This window comes from Cervus elaphus, chromosome 24, assembly GCF_910594005.1.
Source record: "Cervus elaphus chromosome 24, mCerEla1.1, whole genome shotgun sequence".
Classification (NCBI taxonomy): Eukaryota; Metazoa; Chordata; class Mammalia; order Artiodactyla; family Cervidae; genus Cervus; species Cervus elaphus.
In genome coordinates, this window is record NC_057838.1 from 18,085,788 (window position 1) to 18,103,076 (window position 17,289).

The 17,289-nt window shown below is 45.9% G+C and overlaps 1 protein-coding gene across 4 annotated transcripts in view; it reads right to left on the reverse strand.

Moving 5' to 3' along the window:
* Positions 1-17,289, reverse strand: part of GADL1 (glutamate decarboxylase like 1) — a 179,030-nt gene that overhangs the window by 138,098 nt on the left and 23,643 nt on the right. For all 4 annotated transcript variants that reach the window (XM_043886404.1, XM_043886406.1, XM_043886403.1 and 1 more), the window contains exons 2-3: positions 5,746-5,918; positions 912-1,038 (exon numbers count right to left, since the gene is read on the reverse strand). In XM_043886404.1, the coding sequence (XP_043742339.1) occupies positions 912-1,038; positions 5,746-5,918 (300 nt within the window). The remainder of the gene's footprint in view (positions 1-911; positions 1,039-5,745; positions 5,919-17,289) is intronic.

Below are 17,289 nucleotides of genomic sequence, written 5' to 3' on the forward strand. Positions count from 1 at the left end.
CATCACACTGAGAAATGCATATTCTGGAAAGTTTTCTCCTACTTTTGAAACTTGTTCACTGGGTGTATAGTATATTAGCAGTCAGTCAGAGTAGGACTTAAGTAGAAAACAAATATCATGTTGCTGCATTTACAAAAGATAAGCGTTATTTTACCTTCTGAAAGGTTTTTATCTCTTGATACTGGTAGATGGGATAAAATAACTTGGTTCTTGCCAACCCTAAGAATACTCTTCAAATAAATCTATCCCTGTTTATAGGAAGACAGTCTCTGGAACATGTTGAGGGGTGATATTCTGGGAGGTCAAGATTTAAAATCTCCACCAATTCTATAATCAAACTACCATTTGTCAGTTGGCACCAACATAAGAAATGATAAGCAGCAGTCATAATTTCTGGTGTTGGTTATAAATGGAGGATGGGGATTGCCGAGGAGCAGATAGTATTTATGTAAGACTGCTTAACACCATCAGTTTTTCTATCAACCTATCTTTGTCCCTGACAACAAATCTGTACTAGGGATTAGAGGAACGGTTGTCAAAACCTCAGAACAACTGTTTTTCATCCAGGTTTCTCATCCCATAAAGAATTTCACAGTCAGCTTTACTCTGAGGTCTGTGTATGCTAAGTCGCTTCTGTCATGTCTGACTCTTTGCTACCCCAGACTGTAGCCCGCCAGGCTCCTCTGTCCACGGGATTCTCCAGGCAAGAACACTGGAATGGGTTGCCACGCCCTCCTCCAGGGGATCTTCCCCACCCAGGGATCGAGCCCACACCTCCTGTGTCTCCTGCACTGCAGGTGGATTCTTTACTGCTGAGCCACCCGGGAAGCCCCTGACTGTGCGATAAACACTCGCTAAAGAAAATGCAAGGACTGTCAGCGGCACAGATGAAGGGAGGGGGGCGCTCTTACTGGTCTTGACGCTGTAGCGTATGACGTCCCGGCAGCGCTCCAGCAGCCGGTGGTGCGGCTCTCCCGTGTCCCTCAGCTCCAGGTCGAGAAGCCGCTTCAGTTCTTCAGGGGGCCGCCACTCACAGACCTGGGGATTTGGCAACAGCACAGTTAATGGGGTACCCACTGGAGCCAGGTGTGAAGAGGATGGAGGAAACACGGACCCCACCCTCGTGAAGCTTCCAGACAAGTGGAAGAGAGAGAGATGTAAATGGGCAACCCCAGTTCCCTGGGACCAGAGCTCTGACATCTGGTAAAGCAGATGCTGTTGGAACAGTAGGGGCTCTGTCTTCAATCCTGGAAGAAGTCCTGAAAGAACTGACATCCAAGTGGGACAAAATAAGACTGCAAAAGACTGAAGGCAGAAGGAGAAGAGGGCGACAAAGGATGAGATGGTTGGATGGCATCACCGATTCAATGGACATGAACTTGGGCAGACTCCAAAAGATAGTGAGGGACAGGGAGGCCTGGCGTACTGCAGCCCATGGGGTCACAAAGAGTCGGACATGATATGGTGACTGAACAACAACTAAAGAACCAAGCAAAGATTATAAAGGATGGGGTCATGCAAGGGGCCTTCTAGGAGGAAGAACAGGACAAGCAGGGGCTGAGATACAAGGGCACCCATGGCCCATCTGAAGGGAGAAGTCCGTTGGATGTGGCTTGAACTCAGAGCTTGGGGGATGTCGGGAAAAGTGGAGCTGGGATCCTGGAATAGCTCCCCGACTTGTCTCTGTCCTGGCCCCCGGCCCCACACAATCTGCAATCAACCCAGCAGTCAGCATCCAGAATGCTCCTCTTCTGTCTCAGCCACAGGCATCCCTCTGCTCAAATACTTCTGATGGCTTCTCATCTCCTTCAGAGTAAAAGCCCAAGTTCTCACAATGACCTACACCGACCCTGTACAATTGTTTCCCTGGTGGCACTGACTTCTCCCAACTGACGTGCCCCCCCACCCCACACCCTGGCCTCCTTTCTGCTCCTTATACATACCAGACGCACTGCCATGGTAGGGTCTCTGCCCTCGGCCCAGAATGCAACCACCACCCAGATCTCCTCACAGCTAACTTCCTCACTTCATTCAAAACTCTTCTCGGACGTCCCTCTGTCAAGTCAGCAATTCCCAACTCTTTATTTAAAATCGCAAGCTGTGTGTTACTCTACCTCCAACAGCTCCCCCCACAACTGTTTATTCTCTTCCTTTCTCCACAGCCCCTGTCACCTTCCGATATGCTGTGTAATTCATTTGTGACATTCTACACAATCATCATGAGAGCAGAGGTGTCGGTCAGTTTTCTAACTGCTCCCAAGGAACTAACAGAGCCTGCCACACAAGAGGTTATCAACAACATGTTGAATGAATGAATGAAGAGATGAAACAAGGCTCAGATGGTGATGGGCTTCATGTGACATGTTATAGAGTTTGGCCCTAAAAAAACACTGATATGCTTTGGACAAGGGAATTACACGTGATCAACTTAGTGTTTTAGACAATGGCTTTGGTTGCTATATGAAGATTCCAAGTAAAATCGGAAATAAGAGGTTACTCTAATAAAGCAGGCAAGAGAAGGTGGTGGTCTGGATGAGGCTGGCTGCCTCAGGAATGAAGCATATCTGGAGATATTGAACATGCGCCATCAATAGAACCCGCAAAGCAGCAACACAGGAAGGATGAGGGCAAGGACCAGCCAAAGGCCATCTTGAGCTTTCCAGCTGGCAGTGGTTTCATGGTGGGTGGGGTTGGGTGGGGCTGATGATGAGTTTGGGGCATTAGTCCAAGGCACCTTCAGGACATCCAAAGGGGGTGTAACAGCTGGTCTGAAGCTCCTGCGAAAGATCAGAAACAGAGTTGCAGGCATCTATTATGATGCGACCCAGGGGACACAGCTCAGAGGGAACCTGCAGTAAGGGCAGAAGGTGTGAGTTTCACCTGGGCAGCGCCAGCGCGTGAGCAAAGGGTGACGGGAGAGGAGCTCGCTTGGGAGGTGAGGCAGGGAGCATCCCGGAAGGGTCCAGAGCTACTCATCAAAGGGAGAGGAACGCTCGAGGGAGGGGACGGGCACCACCGTCATGCCCTGCAGAGATGCCAAAGCAGACAGAGACGGGGAAGAGCTCCTGGGGTGGATCAACAGGGAGGTGTGCTTGGCAAGAGCATCTGACCGAGGGCAGTGGGCGTGGAGGCCAGATTGCATGCAGCAAGGACGTGGGAGGTGAGGATGTGGAGGGAGGGGGCCGTGTCGATGATCCTTAAAAAGTTTCCCTGCGGAGGGGAGGAGAGAGACACGGGACTCTCCGGCAGGGGGAGACCAGGATTGGGGAGGCTGGGGAAAGCAGGGAGAAACACCAAATCATGCGAGAGGTATGAAATTAAACTCTGAGCTTAGAACCATGATGCGCAGAAGTCAACCAAACAGGCTGTAACGGTGGAAAGGAAGGACTATGAATTCATGTAATGTTGATGAAAAAACTGCAAGGACAGCAAAACCCCACAAACACAAATCAGATTGCCAGGGGCCAGGGGTGAGGGGAGAAGCTGACAACGGAGGGGCACAGGGAAATGTGGGGTGACGGAACCGTTCTGTGTTTTAATTCTGTTGGTGGTCACACGATTTGCCAAAACTCATAGAACTGCACAGCAAAGGCAGTAAATTTGACTGAAAGTAAGTTACAGTTCAATTGAAAAGAAGTGGCTGAGGAAGAGTGTCTACAAAAGAGGGGGCCAGAGGTAATCATGTCACGGAGTATGGCTGTGCTGTGGGTGTGCTAAGTCGCTTCAGCCTTGTCTGACTCTTTGTAACCCCGTGGACTGTAGCCCACCAGGCTCCTCTGTCCTTGGGATTCTCCAGGCAAGACTACTGGAGAGGGTAGCCGTGCCCTCCTCCGGGGAATCTTCCTGACTCAGGGACTGAACTCGAGTCTCTTATATCTCCTGCATTGGCATGCAGGTTCTTTACCACCATCACCATGTGGGAAGCCCATCACTAAGTATGGGGGCTCATCCTATCCTCAGGCCACCTTTGAAAGGGGACGTGTGGGATCTCTGACCAAGCCGGCTAAGTCAGCAGCATAAAAACCTCACCTCCCTCTCCCAACTCCAACATAACAACCCAGCTTCACGTGGATGCCTGTCCACTGCGTGACTAACATATTGCAGTGGGCTTGGAGCCGCTGAGTCGACAACTTAGGATTTTAAGCCAACCCTTCTCATCCTGTCTTCCATCACTGCCCTGTATGAGCCCTTCTTTTCACATGAAGGGCCCCCTTGGTGTAATAAACACCTTGCCCTATTATAACTCTCTCCCCCTCATTTACCTTCCACTTTCAGCAATACACCTGGGCCCACTTCTCTTTACCCATCAAAATCTCACTCCAGGAACTTCCCCGGGCGGTCCAGTGGCTAAGACTCCGTACTCGCAAAATAGGAGCTTGCGCTCAGTCCCTGGTCAGGGAACCAGATCCCTCATGCTGCAGATAAGACCAGATGCAGCCAAATAAAAAGCAACAACAACAACAAACACCTACTGCATCCTCAGATTCTGCATCAAAGTCCAAGGTGTCCACTTCTCAGTGAGATCTACCCAAAGTCTGCCCAAACCACATGGCATGTATCACCTTCTTCTTGGGACCCCCTGTTTTCCATCCCAATTCTGTTCAAAGCTGAGCCTTTATCTTACTTTACTTTATATCCCCCAGGGCTGAATATAACGCTTTATCCTTAGCTAGACTCAGTTAATATTTAATGACCGAATAAAGGCCAATATAAAAAATTTCCAGGGGAGTAGTGTACTCCAAAGTAAAGCAGGTCTAAAACGTTCCCCGGGTACAGCTAAGATAGGGGAGAAAATGCAATCATAAGCACAAAATTAGGAAATACCTTCAGTGATTTGAAATATGAAAGGTGATCAATGTGATAGCTATTAATTGTGAGACTCTGAGAGACACAGCAGGAGCCATTAAAAGCACAGACTCTGCAACCAGCCTGGATTCTGGCGCCGTCTCCGAGACTCGCTGGCATATGCTTTGGGGCAGCACCCTTGACATCTTGAGGCCCACTTTGCCCCTCATCTCTAAAATGGAGCTGATCAATAGTACTGGCATCTTATGGATCTTTACAGATTCAATACAGAAACACATGGGTTAAATACACAAACACATATGGAGTAGTTCTTAGAATATCAACTGGCACAAAATAATTACTATTAAGAACAGATGTCGTTAGTGGTGATTCCAATATCGTTTTGTGTCTGAATTTGAAGGTTAGAACTGGTCACTGGTACCAGTCAGAAAAGTCAGACTTAACAACCAAGATTTCCAGTCTAAGCTCAGACAAACTGCTAGTAAAGACCCTCAGATAAATTTTAAAACTTTTCACACTTTTTCTACCATCTGGTTGATTTCACTAGTAACATAAGGAATATGCACCAGACAATGGAAAGCAGGGTATATGCTGGAGACTATAGAAATCAAATCATCATTGGATTTACAATTTGTATCATCATCTGGAACAGAAAGGCTCCTCCTGTGCTTCACAACCTTACCTGGTTACGCTCTGGGTCTCGGCCAGTCTCCCCAGGCTTGCTGGCTGCTTTCCAGGAAAGCAGAAACTGGATGGGGGTCTGGAAGCTGAGGTGGGGTGGGAGAGTGGGTACCAACTTTGGTATTTGGGCATCCCCTTGAAACAAAAGTACACAGGAAATGAAAGCATGATTCCTGTTCCCCTTACATCTAGCCATCCAGGGGTGGGTAAAACCTAGCAGACCCATTCTCGCGGTCTCTCACAGGCTTTTACATTTACCTTCTCACTGATGTCTGTAGCCTTCAAAACCACCTCCTCCATTATTAGTCTACAGGCATCTTCCACAAATTTTTCTCCTGCTTTTGCATCTGTTGTGGGGCCATTCAGTATGACTCCATCCACGAGAACCACATTCTTCCTGCTCGGAACCATCTCTTGTGGACCAATATCTCCTGGAAGCACACAATCAAACCATGTTTTAGAGAGAATCTTATTCCAGCACAAAGCAAAGCATGGAGGAAATGGTTCACGATCCCACCTTCAAAGGGCATCCATCATTTGATACATCTGAGGCACTTACGCTAATAGTTTCTTATGGCACCCAATGATACGACAGAGTTAAAGAAGGAAAGTTCCATTTTCCATTCTGCAGCATCTTTTGTTTAGCATCAGGGAGCATGCAGGAGTTCAAGCAATGTAAATTCAACCCATTTTATTCACTCATACAGACATCTTTCAGACATGTGCAAATGATCTTTGCAACCACAAGCCCATGTCTGTCTCATGAGTACACATTATCTTGTAATTTAAGGATGACTATATGTTTCCTTTTCATAAGTCATTCCCAGAGAAGAAGAAGAAATGTCAACATGTCTCTTCTTCTCATTTTACATTTTAAGCCTGTGATTAAATGCCCCCCTTGCTGTGTCTCTGAAAGCCCCTCGTTAAATATACTTGGCCATTTCCTATTGGGAGGAGGAGGAAAACAGAGCAGCGTGAAGGTTCCTGTAAACCGTGTCTGACACTTTGCAACTTCTCAAACTTGCAATTTAGGCAGGAGGATGGAACAGAACACTTTCCGGACTGGACAGCTGCGGGTCCGGGACTAAAGGTTAAAAGTCAATGTGGAAATCTATATCTGAGAATAAAGGTTACTGCCTACCCAAAATAGCTCTCCTCCAAATTAATTCTGGCAACTTAATCCAGATATTCAACCAATATCTGCCTCAAGCTCTAATTCGATCATATGCTCTCTTTCTAATCAGTATCTCTTTCCTCCTTGTTATAGATATTCAATAACTTGTGAAAAGTTACACAAACAATTTTTAAATATTTTTCAGTGCCTTGCCAAGCACAGTACCTCCCTTAAACACACTGATGGGTCTGTATGTATTTCAAATATTCTTATACCTACTGAGGGTTCTAACAGTGTTTACATTTATTACAGCCTTTAATTCTATGACCGGCAAACTGAAATGGTGTCCACAGGCAGATAAAAACGTCGCGGGAAGATTCTCCAATTCCAGAATGACAGAATCTGTAGCAAAAGATTGATCTTTTATCCTCAGACTGAGGGGTAAACCATTCAGAGCTCTCATGATGGATCTCAGCTTCATCCTTAGCTTTAACTTGTCTTCCCCTTGGAAAGATGCGTTTAACATGGTTTAGGGCCAAATGGTGAAGCCCTGGAAATGAGCTGTTGGATGGAAGTGCTTACCACTCAAGGCACTTTCCTCCCCCCAAATTTTAGGTCCTAAAAATAAATTGGAAAAGAGGGCAATTATTCAGGGAACCCTGGTTATGTCAGTAGGCAGTGCTATTATTAAGCACACAGAAAAGGTTTGATTTTTTTCTAACCTCATTAGTGGGATTTCAGGTTTCTATTGCCCAGGGAATAGCAGCCACTCTGTAGGCCTCTAAGAGTCTCTCTCCTTCTCTCTCTCTCTCTGTTTGTCTCACATAATCACACAATGTCAAACACCCACTTGCAACCAAATTAGCAAAGAAATTGAAATTAAAATTGTCTCTTGCTCCACAGCCATCAATTATAGAAATCTATAATTTCTATATAGATTTTGAACAATTCAATAGGAGAAAACCCTACTTAAAGACGATGAAGGTTTGGGTATAGGTTATGCATCCTCTGTTGATGTTTTAATTCTACAACAAGACGCGATTGCATGCCTCTCCTCCTCCCGCCACCACACCGTCACATTGGCCCAGACTGGACAAGACCCTCTGGAGGCTGGACAGTCAAGCTGCGCTCTTCTGGGGAGGCTCATCAGGACTCTGTCTGCTAGAGCCGACAGCAGTAAGTACTCGAGCCTTCTACGAGAAGAATGTTCCAGGAAGCACACACCCAGAATCTGTCTGCTCTTCAGCACCCCCTCTCTTATCACCATCAAACGCCTGGGTTCACTTCCCAGTGAGCCCTCCAGCTGCCACCCTGCCCCATGTACTGTGAAGGCAATTCTCAGCAAGGCAGCTCCCACGTTTCTGCAAAAAGCTAAGTCAGATCACATCACGACTCTTCTGTTCCAACCATTCAGTGACCCCTTGTCAAATTGAAAGGCAAAGTCCTGATAATGACGTCTAAGGCTTTAAATGAGCTCCTTCCCCCGTTATCTCTTGGGCATCAAACCACTTCTCTAATTGCTGCCCTCCAGCCTCACCACGTCCCACTCACTGTGGCCTCTTCACTCTTCTGCGACTCTCTCCTTAAGCACCCGTTTCTCAGCGAGGCGTCCCCAGTGACCCCCTTTCACACTGCACCCACTCCTCTCGCCCACATTTTTCTCGGCTTTATTTGACTCCAGAGCGGTAACCACCCTGTGACATATGATATGTACAATATTTACTTATTTACTTGTTTAAATACTGTCTTTGCAACAGAGATTACGCTCTGCAGGAATGATCCAGTTCCTATCAGGGGATGTCTGTTTCAGGGCAGCCGAAAGTGCCTGTCAGTTTGGAAGAGCTCCATAAACATTTCTTGGTTACTAGATAAAAGAAGTCTGGGACCCTGGTTCCTTCAACCAGCCGCGACCATGTCCCCTCCTCTGAGACACTATCACAGGTTGCCAGCCCTAACCAAGCAGGAAATGCCTTTGGTAGGAACAGGGCAGACACAGAACTCAATTCACGGACTAGAAAGGACCAGCAGGGGCTGAAAGAAGGACCCGGGAAACAGGGTCGATGAGGCAAAGCCGAGTTTGCAGTCTGGGTCGCCAAGGGAAACCACGGGTGAGAGGCTCCCACTGTCCTCGTCGTGTGTTCTTTTCACCAAGGCCACTTTCTTTCTCTTCTCCCTCCTTCTCTGTCTTGTAGTCTTATGATGTCTGAAGGTCAGTACATGAAATATCTCACTCCAGGAACCACACTGCCAAACGTGGAAACCAGTCAATCCCAAAACATTCTGACTTCTTTATTTCCACCAATTCCTCCACTCCATACTTTCCAAACCCCTATCTATATAATTAGTTCAACTTCTGTTTTGTTTGAAAAGACGCACTGTTCTTCCTTGCTGAACAAATCATAAAGTGAAAGTGTTAGTCACTCAGTCATGTCCAACTCTTTACAACCCCATGGACTGTAGCCCACCAGGCTCCTCTGGTGGAGGACTCACGGAGTTCTCCTGGCAAGAATACTGGAGTGGGTTGCCATTCCCTTCTCTAGGGGATCTTCCTAACCCAGGGGTCAAACTTGGGTCTCCTGCAGATTCTTTACTGTCTGAGCCACCAGGGAAGCCCAAATGATAAATTCAGCTTCAAATACTATTTCAGAGTTTTAATAGGATTAAATGAATTAATACAGATGAAGACCTAAAGCAATGCCTGGCAAATAGTGGGCTATCAGTAAATATGAGAAATATTAGCTAACTCAGGAAGTGTTAGGTAACAGCAGCAGGAAATCAAGACTAGTTACTAAATACATAAATAAATAGGAGTAATTACATGTGACAGTAAGCTATGACAGGGGAAAGGGAGATCTCAGAGTGATCAGACGACAGGGTAGCAAACTCTAAAGCAGCTGGTGAGTTATCTTCTGGAACAGTCGGAGGAAGGAGCCTCAGTGGGAGGGGGTTGCCCCATGAAGAGAGCTGAACTTCCAACCATGGTCAAGCACCTCAGTCCGCCCTGAGTGGGCAGCTGTCCAGACTTCCTGCCTTGTCACTTTCCACTTTGCAGGAAAGTGGCTATTTGTGTAGAGGTTTTATTTCTTGTAAAAGTTGGCTTAAAGCTCAACATTCAGAAAACTAAGATCATGGCATCTGGTCCCACCACCTCATGGGAAATAGATGGGGAGACAGTGGAAACAGTGTCAGAGTTTATTTTTTGGGGCTCCAAAATCACTGCAGATAGTGATTGCAGCCATGAAATTAAAAGATGCTTACTCCTGGGAAGGAAAGTTATGACCAACCTAGATAGCATATTTAAAAGCAGAGACATTACTTTGCCAACAAAGGTCTGTCTGGTCAAGGCTATGGTTTTTCCAGTGGTCATGTATGGATGTGAGAGTTGGACTGTGAAGAAAGCTGAGCGCCAAAAAATTGATGCTTTTGAACTGTGGTGTTGGAGAAGACTCTTGAGAGTCCCTTGGACTGCAAGGAGATCCAACCAGTCCATCCTAAAGGAGATCAGTCCTGGGTGTTCATTGGAAGGACTGATGCTGAAGCTGAAACTCCAATCCTTTGGCCATCTCATGTGAAGAGTTGACTCACTGGAAAAGACTCTGATGCTGGGAGGGATTGGGGGCAGGAGGAGAAGGGGACGACAGAGGATAAGATGACTGGATGGCATCACTGACTCGATGGGCATGAGTTTGAGTAAACTCCGGGAGCTGGTGATGGACAGGGAGGCCTGGAGTGCTGCGATTCATGGGGTCGCAAAGAGTCGGACACGACTGAGCGACTGAACTGAACTGACTTTATTTCTTGTACCAGAGTGGAAACAACGACAGAAGGGATCCATGTCTCAATTTTCTGGACGTCCCAGGAAACAGTTGGGTTTTTGGTGTTCGCAAGCACTCAACAACTCTCTGCACTGTTGGCTGGCTGCATCATTATCTTAGAGGTCATCTTATCTAACCCTTTCACATAGCCCCCAAACCCCTTCCCCAGCCCCATGGCTGAGAAAACAGGAGAGCTGAGTTTGAGTCTCTCAGGTTCTCTGATCCTGGAATAACACTTTCTCTTTCTGCTTCACTTTCCCTCATCAATAAAATAGGAGACAATGCAGGAAAAGCGCTGGGCCGGCTGCGCTCTCACTTACACTAACACTTACTTACACTTATACTAACATGCAGGTGGGTTTGGGACCACAGTTCTTGTTGACCTCTCAGATGCTTCCAGCATCTAACATCTTTGGCTGCCTGGCTTCTCTCGTATCATTTAATGATTATGTATTCATTTCAACAAGCATGGATTACTCACCTCCCAAGTGCCACACAGCAGGCTAGAGGCTAAAGACAGGAACTGGATCATCTCCTTAAGGATCTCAAAGTCTCTTTGGGGAGTTAGGTGCTGAAAATTTACAATAGTACAAGACATGTGGGGTAGACTCTGCTCTCAAAATTTTACAGAGTTAAAAAATTTAATTGTCACAAAATTTCCAGCTGGTTATTCAGTTCTATAGTTGAGGAAGTTGAGACACAGAGAGTTTAATTGGCTTGCCCAGGGTCACAGAGCTGGTTAAGCAGTGAAACTGGGGTGAATAATACACTGAAGCTTTATGAAGGAGCAGCAAGATACTGTGCTATGGACATCTACAGTTTGTAAGGCAGTGTTAAGGAGTTAATAATGACAGCAAGATGAATTAGACTCACTTTCTGTCCTCTGTAACTGAGAGTCTCAGAGTTTGAATAATCCAATATTGATAATGAGTGTCACATGTCCTGAGAAGGACATGAATAACATGCTGAATGCAAACAATGTAGACATTTAGGGTTACAGCGTAGGGTTACAGGAGAAGCTGAGGGGTCAGAGAAGACTTCTGAATTCGAAGACTTGTCTTTTCTCTAAAATTCTGCAGTAATTAATAATAATAATAATTTTAAAACCTCTCCATTTCTTAAAGTAGCAACTCCATGACAAACAGCAGGAGGGGTCACAAAGCTTCCCCTACGGGGACTCTGAATCTGCCCTGTGTCATCTCTCCAGGCTTCTACAGGAGAGGAGTAGACAAAGCAACTCTCATTTCTCTCCCGTGGGGCTCTAGTCCAAACATGAAGACCTTGTGCTAGCTTCGGCAGTACACATACCAAACATGTGAAAACTTTGATCGATTCTCATCTAAATCTCTTATTTTGCCAATTAAAACTGCTCCAGCTTCTTCCACGGATCTGACAATCCATGGTTGCTCATCTGAATTAGTTTATTTCTAATAAAAGGAGGCATAGCCCAGGTGTGGTCTCACCAGCTCCAAATACAGTGAATTGGCATTTCCCATTCTCCGGTCAGCATAATTCCATTAGTGTCTGAGTTGATCCCCAGGCTTAAGCTTTGAAACCAGGGAGATGCTGGCCCCAACTCTAATTGTGCCACTGTGGTGTTACCCATGCTACTTAACATCTATGTGACCCAGCTTCGTATCTGGCCAATGGAGAAAACACTGGGTCATTGGAAGGGTGGAAGACAGCCTTGCAAGCTGTAGAGCCGAGTGGCAGGAACAGAGCATAGGACACAGTGAGTAGGGACCATTACTAAAGCCGAGTTAATGAACTCTTTTCCGGTGCCAACATTGCATCCTGGTTCGGGTAAAGGTCAGATCTTTGTCAGAAAATCAACCAGTAAGAACCAAGCTTGCCATACGAGACTCTTTCATTGTTAAGAGAAAATTAGCTCTAGGAAAATAAGTACTCGCTTCCAAGGAGTAGAAAGAGGAACAATGAGTCAAAAGTGAATCCAGGCATCTGGTGGGGAGGCCAAGGAACACTTTAGAAAAGCTGTGCCCTAGCGAGAGCGTCAGGACCTAGAGAGCCTAGTGGGCCAGTCCAAGACAGGCATGAGAAGAAAATGGGGGGAAGAGGGTAGTATTAATTAATAAATTAATAAGAGCCTCTGCCTGGTGCCTGGGAATACAGAAAGCAAAAAATGCAGTCTCTGCTCTCAAGTTGTTAGAGTCTTGAAAGACAATATCCAGGGGGAAGGGAGAAAAAGACAGCTGTAAAGAAGTTGAAGAGACAGTGCTCTGTATTGGAGTCTTCTAAGTCAGGTGTTTCTTCTAAGCTTGAAAAAGTGGACCCCTAACTTAGTTGATGTACCTGGCACTGTCAGATTTACCCACTCTTTGCATCCCTTTAGAGTTTCATATCCATTTTAAGCCATTTGTGCTGTCTTAGATACAGCATGCCAATGAGAGGGTAGCTATGGGCAGCCTACAAGGAAGACAACTATAGGAAATAAATAAATATTAAGAAATAACAATAATACAAGGCAGTGGCCACAGAAGCTCCAAAGGTGTGGATAGTAGCAACAAGTTCAGGAGCTAAGTGTCTGAATCTAGCTCTGTAATTGGTTTAATCAGAGACCTGACTTAGACATCAAATGATGTCCACAGCACAGCTCTAAAATATGAAGTCACAGGAGCAAGTGCTAAAACTATACTCACAACTTTAGTCAGTTAGAGATGGGCTTTGTTGTTTGTGGTTTAGTTGCGTAGTCTGTCTGACTCTTTTGCAGCCCAATGGACTATAGACTGCCAGACTCCTCTGTCCATGGGATTTTTCCAGGCAAGAATATTGGAGTAGATTGCCATTTTCTTCCCTAGGGGATCTTCCTGACCCAGGGATCGAATTCATGTCTCCTGCATGGGCAGGCAGATTTTTTACCACTGAGCCACCCAGGAAGCCCTAGAGATGGCAGCCAAAGGCAAAAAAAAAAAGACAATAAGACAATGCAAATCACTCCTTTGGTCTTATTTTGGGGGTTAAACTCACTTTAGTTGAAATTCACAGTAAATTAATACTTCTTTCATTTATACTTCCCCAAATATTTATTGAATACTAGGTATTGCACGACACTGGGGTAGGCACTGTGTGAGACTCAGAGAGGAGTCAGACATACAGACAGTAACCACACAGTCCAGTAAGGAAACTTAGACACATTTGTGAGTACCTAGGATCCCATCCAGAAGAGGTATCAAGTATGATACTTGAGGTCGGATAAAGCACACACTGAAATTCCAGAGAAGGGCTTCTGACTGTGAGAAGCAGAAAGCCCTTTTAGGTTAGATGGTATTTAGAATGGTCCTTCATTCAAGAATTCAGCAAATATTAATTTAGGGCCTGTTATGTTCAGAACAATGTGTGAGGCACTGGAAGCTGAGCAATGCACAAGAAGACACAAATTTACTTGGGGTGGATGGGAGAGAGAGTTAATAAAAACAAACAAACAAACAATTTAAATAACTGCAGACCCTAACAAATGCTTTAAAGGAAGTTACCTGAATGGCTTGATAGAACAAAGACAAGGAGGAATTTCAGATCTGATCAGGGGAAAGTATTTCCTATGAAGAAACATCTGAATTAAGATGCAAATGAGGAGAAAGCTCCAGATGTAAGAAGACATGAAAAGAGAGTAGTTTAGAAAAAAGCAAAAGATGTAAATAATCTATAAATTGTTATCTCAAAGGAAAAGAAAGAGATCGGTGTGGACCAAGTGTGAGGACGAGGGGAAGGGAGAATAGGGCGAGCTTTGGAAAGACGGGTTCGGGAGCAGATCAGGCAAGGTGTTTTATTCTAAGGGCAGCAGAAAACCACTTGAGGGTTTTAAACTGAAGAGTAGCATGGTCTGGTTTATATCTCTGACAGACTTCCCTGGCACCCTGCAGAGCGGGGCCTGTCTCAGGGCAGACGTGGAAATAGGGAGGCTGCTCAGGGGGCCACTGTGAAGTCCAGGCAGTAAAGGCTGGTGCTCGGACCTGGGGGGAGACGTAGAAAGAAGATGCAGCGAAGCGCTGCAATCTGGGAGGCTTCGGCAGTAAAGCCAAGAGGACTGGCTGATGATGTGGATTCAGGGGGTCAAGACAACAGAAGAATCTCGAAGACTCTTGAGTTGGGGACCTGGGCCACCAGGGAAATGGTAGGGCCCTAGGCAGATGTGGGGACCACCAGAAAAGGGCCAGCTGGGTCAATGTGTGGTAAAGTAGGAATGGCATAGCAAGACTTCTGACTGATGAGTAGAAACTGGTTATGATGGGGTGGAAACAAAGGTCATGGAAAAGACATTCAGGCCCAAAAAACAACCTGAGCTAGGCAGAAAAAGGAGTGTGTGTGTGTGTGTGTGTGTGTGTGTGTCCAGGAAACCTCAAGAAGTTCTCTTCATCCAAGGGGCAGGGTCTGTAAAAGGCAGAAGTGACTGACGGCTCAGAGGTGGCAAGAATGCCACTGAGGACTGAGGACTGCGGATGTCACCTGATGGCAATGGGAGCCGTTGAGAACTTCTGATGAAATAAGAAAAGCGCCTGAGAAAGATGAAGTGGGTACCAGTGACGGGTTCAGACGGCAAATCAAGGGCTCAAGTTGGGGAAATATGATGGCAATAATCCAGGCCAGGGAGAGCGAGAATATGAATTACATAACAGACGGGATGGGAAAGTGAAGAATTAGTTGTTCAGTCATGTCTGATTCTTTGCGACCCCGTGGACTGTAGCCCGCCAGGCTCCTCTGTCCATGGAATTCTCCAGATAAGAACACTGGGGTGGGTAGCTATTCCCTTCTCCAGGGGATCTTTCCAACCCAGGGATCGAATCCAGGTCTCCCACACTGCGGGCTGATTCTTTACCATCTGAGCCACAAGGGAAGACCGGATGAGGCTTATACCTAATCTGATCTCCCCTATAATACCATTACTGCAAAGTTGAAGCCAGGAACCCCAAGTTTTTCTAAGAAGCCTTACAACTGTACTTGGATAGTATACCTTTTTTGCACTCCAGGAAGTCTATGTTCTGAAATGATCTTTGGGTAAAAGGTGACAGAATAAGATAGGTAAAAGTCATGTTGTGCATCCATACATCAGCTCCTCTCTTGCAAAGCATGTAGGAACACAGAACATTTCTGGGTGGTGACATGCTCCCATCGCCCCAAGCTTTATTTTGTGAGATCCTCTTGTGTTAGCACCTGGGCTGCCAGTTAAATGACTCAGAGTCTGTGGAAACACCAAGCCATGACCTTTAACATAACAGCTAGGTCCATTAACACCATCCATCCTCTGAGACGGCAAGCTTCTTAGAAGGGAGTCTCTGAAACTGCCTCTCCAATATCACTGTCACCGCCCTACCAATGGCCGACACATGCACGGTTCACCATAAACTCTATTTATTTATTTTTAACTTCAAAATGTTTACCTTTCACAGGGCACCAGGCCAGAAACTGGGTGACCTTCTGATATTTTTCAGGAGAGTAGGATTTCCCGAGACGTCTACTCCTGTGACTTGAGTAAAGGTTACTTGACAAGATCTCCATGCTGGTATGGAGAGTGTCGTCTTGTCAGGCTGACGGGCAGCTCTCAAGACCATCTCACCCACCATTCCCCTCTCTACCTTATGAATTTCTCTGATGGATACAACTTCAGTTTGCAAGGACTTGGATGAAGCCAGGCTCTGTGAGAACTCTAGATCGGCATGTGCATGCAGTAAATTTCAGCCCCGGGCTACAGAACTTGGCTACAGATGATGTGCTTTGGTCTGGCTCAACAGTAACGTGTTCCCCGGGAGCCGCTCTCACCGTGACTGCCCTCTTCTTCATTGGCCTCCTCCCCTCAGCAGTCACCATTCCTGCTGGCCTTTCCCCTCTGCCGTCTTCTTGGCTCTGTACCTGCTCTGACTCTTCACCTAATTTCTTGCCTATAATATCTCTGAAACGTTAGATTTGACTTGTAGCCTTATCAGTGACCCTCCTGTTCTGAGAGTTAAGGCTGAGTAGGGAGAACGTTCCTTTTGAGTTTGCTTGTTAGCTTGGGCAATTTTTGGCCTGGCTAGCATCCCAGCTGGAATCGCTCTTCCCCGCAGGATGCGGTCTTGGCAGCACCGTCAGTTAGATTTACCCCTTTCGTGGGTATTTCAAGTACCCAGTATTCCAGGTCTTCAGAGTTGCCTTGGCTCCTGTTTCTTCCAAGGTCTCATTATTTAGCTTTCTCACCAATTCTGTGAGGTCCCCCAAATCCTTCGAGTAAACCCCCCCTTCTAGTAAGCAAGTCATTCCGTGTTCTGCAAAACCAGAGAACCGTAACTAATACTCAGAATAACTTGGCTTCTGTAGACATTTATAATCAAGGAACGTTAAAGCCCACTAGACATAGTTTAGTAAGTATATTCTCCGGACCTTCAGAGCTTCTTATCTATTTTTAGTGTTCTCCAAAACTTAGAGGTCACCCAGCTACTACCATCAGAAAATAAATATTATATTTCTTCTGCTTTATGAAATGTCCCACTCACGTACAAGTCAGGATGTTTGTGGCCAGTGGGTAGATCACTGTCTTAGTAAAAATCACCTAGAAGACCATGGCCAAAAATAAATACCACGCCAGCCACCTGTGTGACTTTATCTTTTCTAGTAGCTTTTCCAGTAGCAGTATGCAGAAAAGGAACAAAACTAGCATTTAGAAAACAGTAGTTAACATTCAGTACTTGCAAGGGATCAGGTACTGAGCTAGGTATCTTATATATGTCATTTCATCTAATTCCCCTAGTAATTATATTTATTAACTCAATTTTACAGATAGGATTGAAGCCAGAGAGACAAAGGGAACTTAAGTGTCAGAGACAGAATTCAATGCCAGGTAACCTGAGTTCAGATCTCACATTCATAAGGACTGTATTCTTTTTC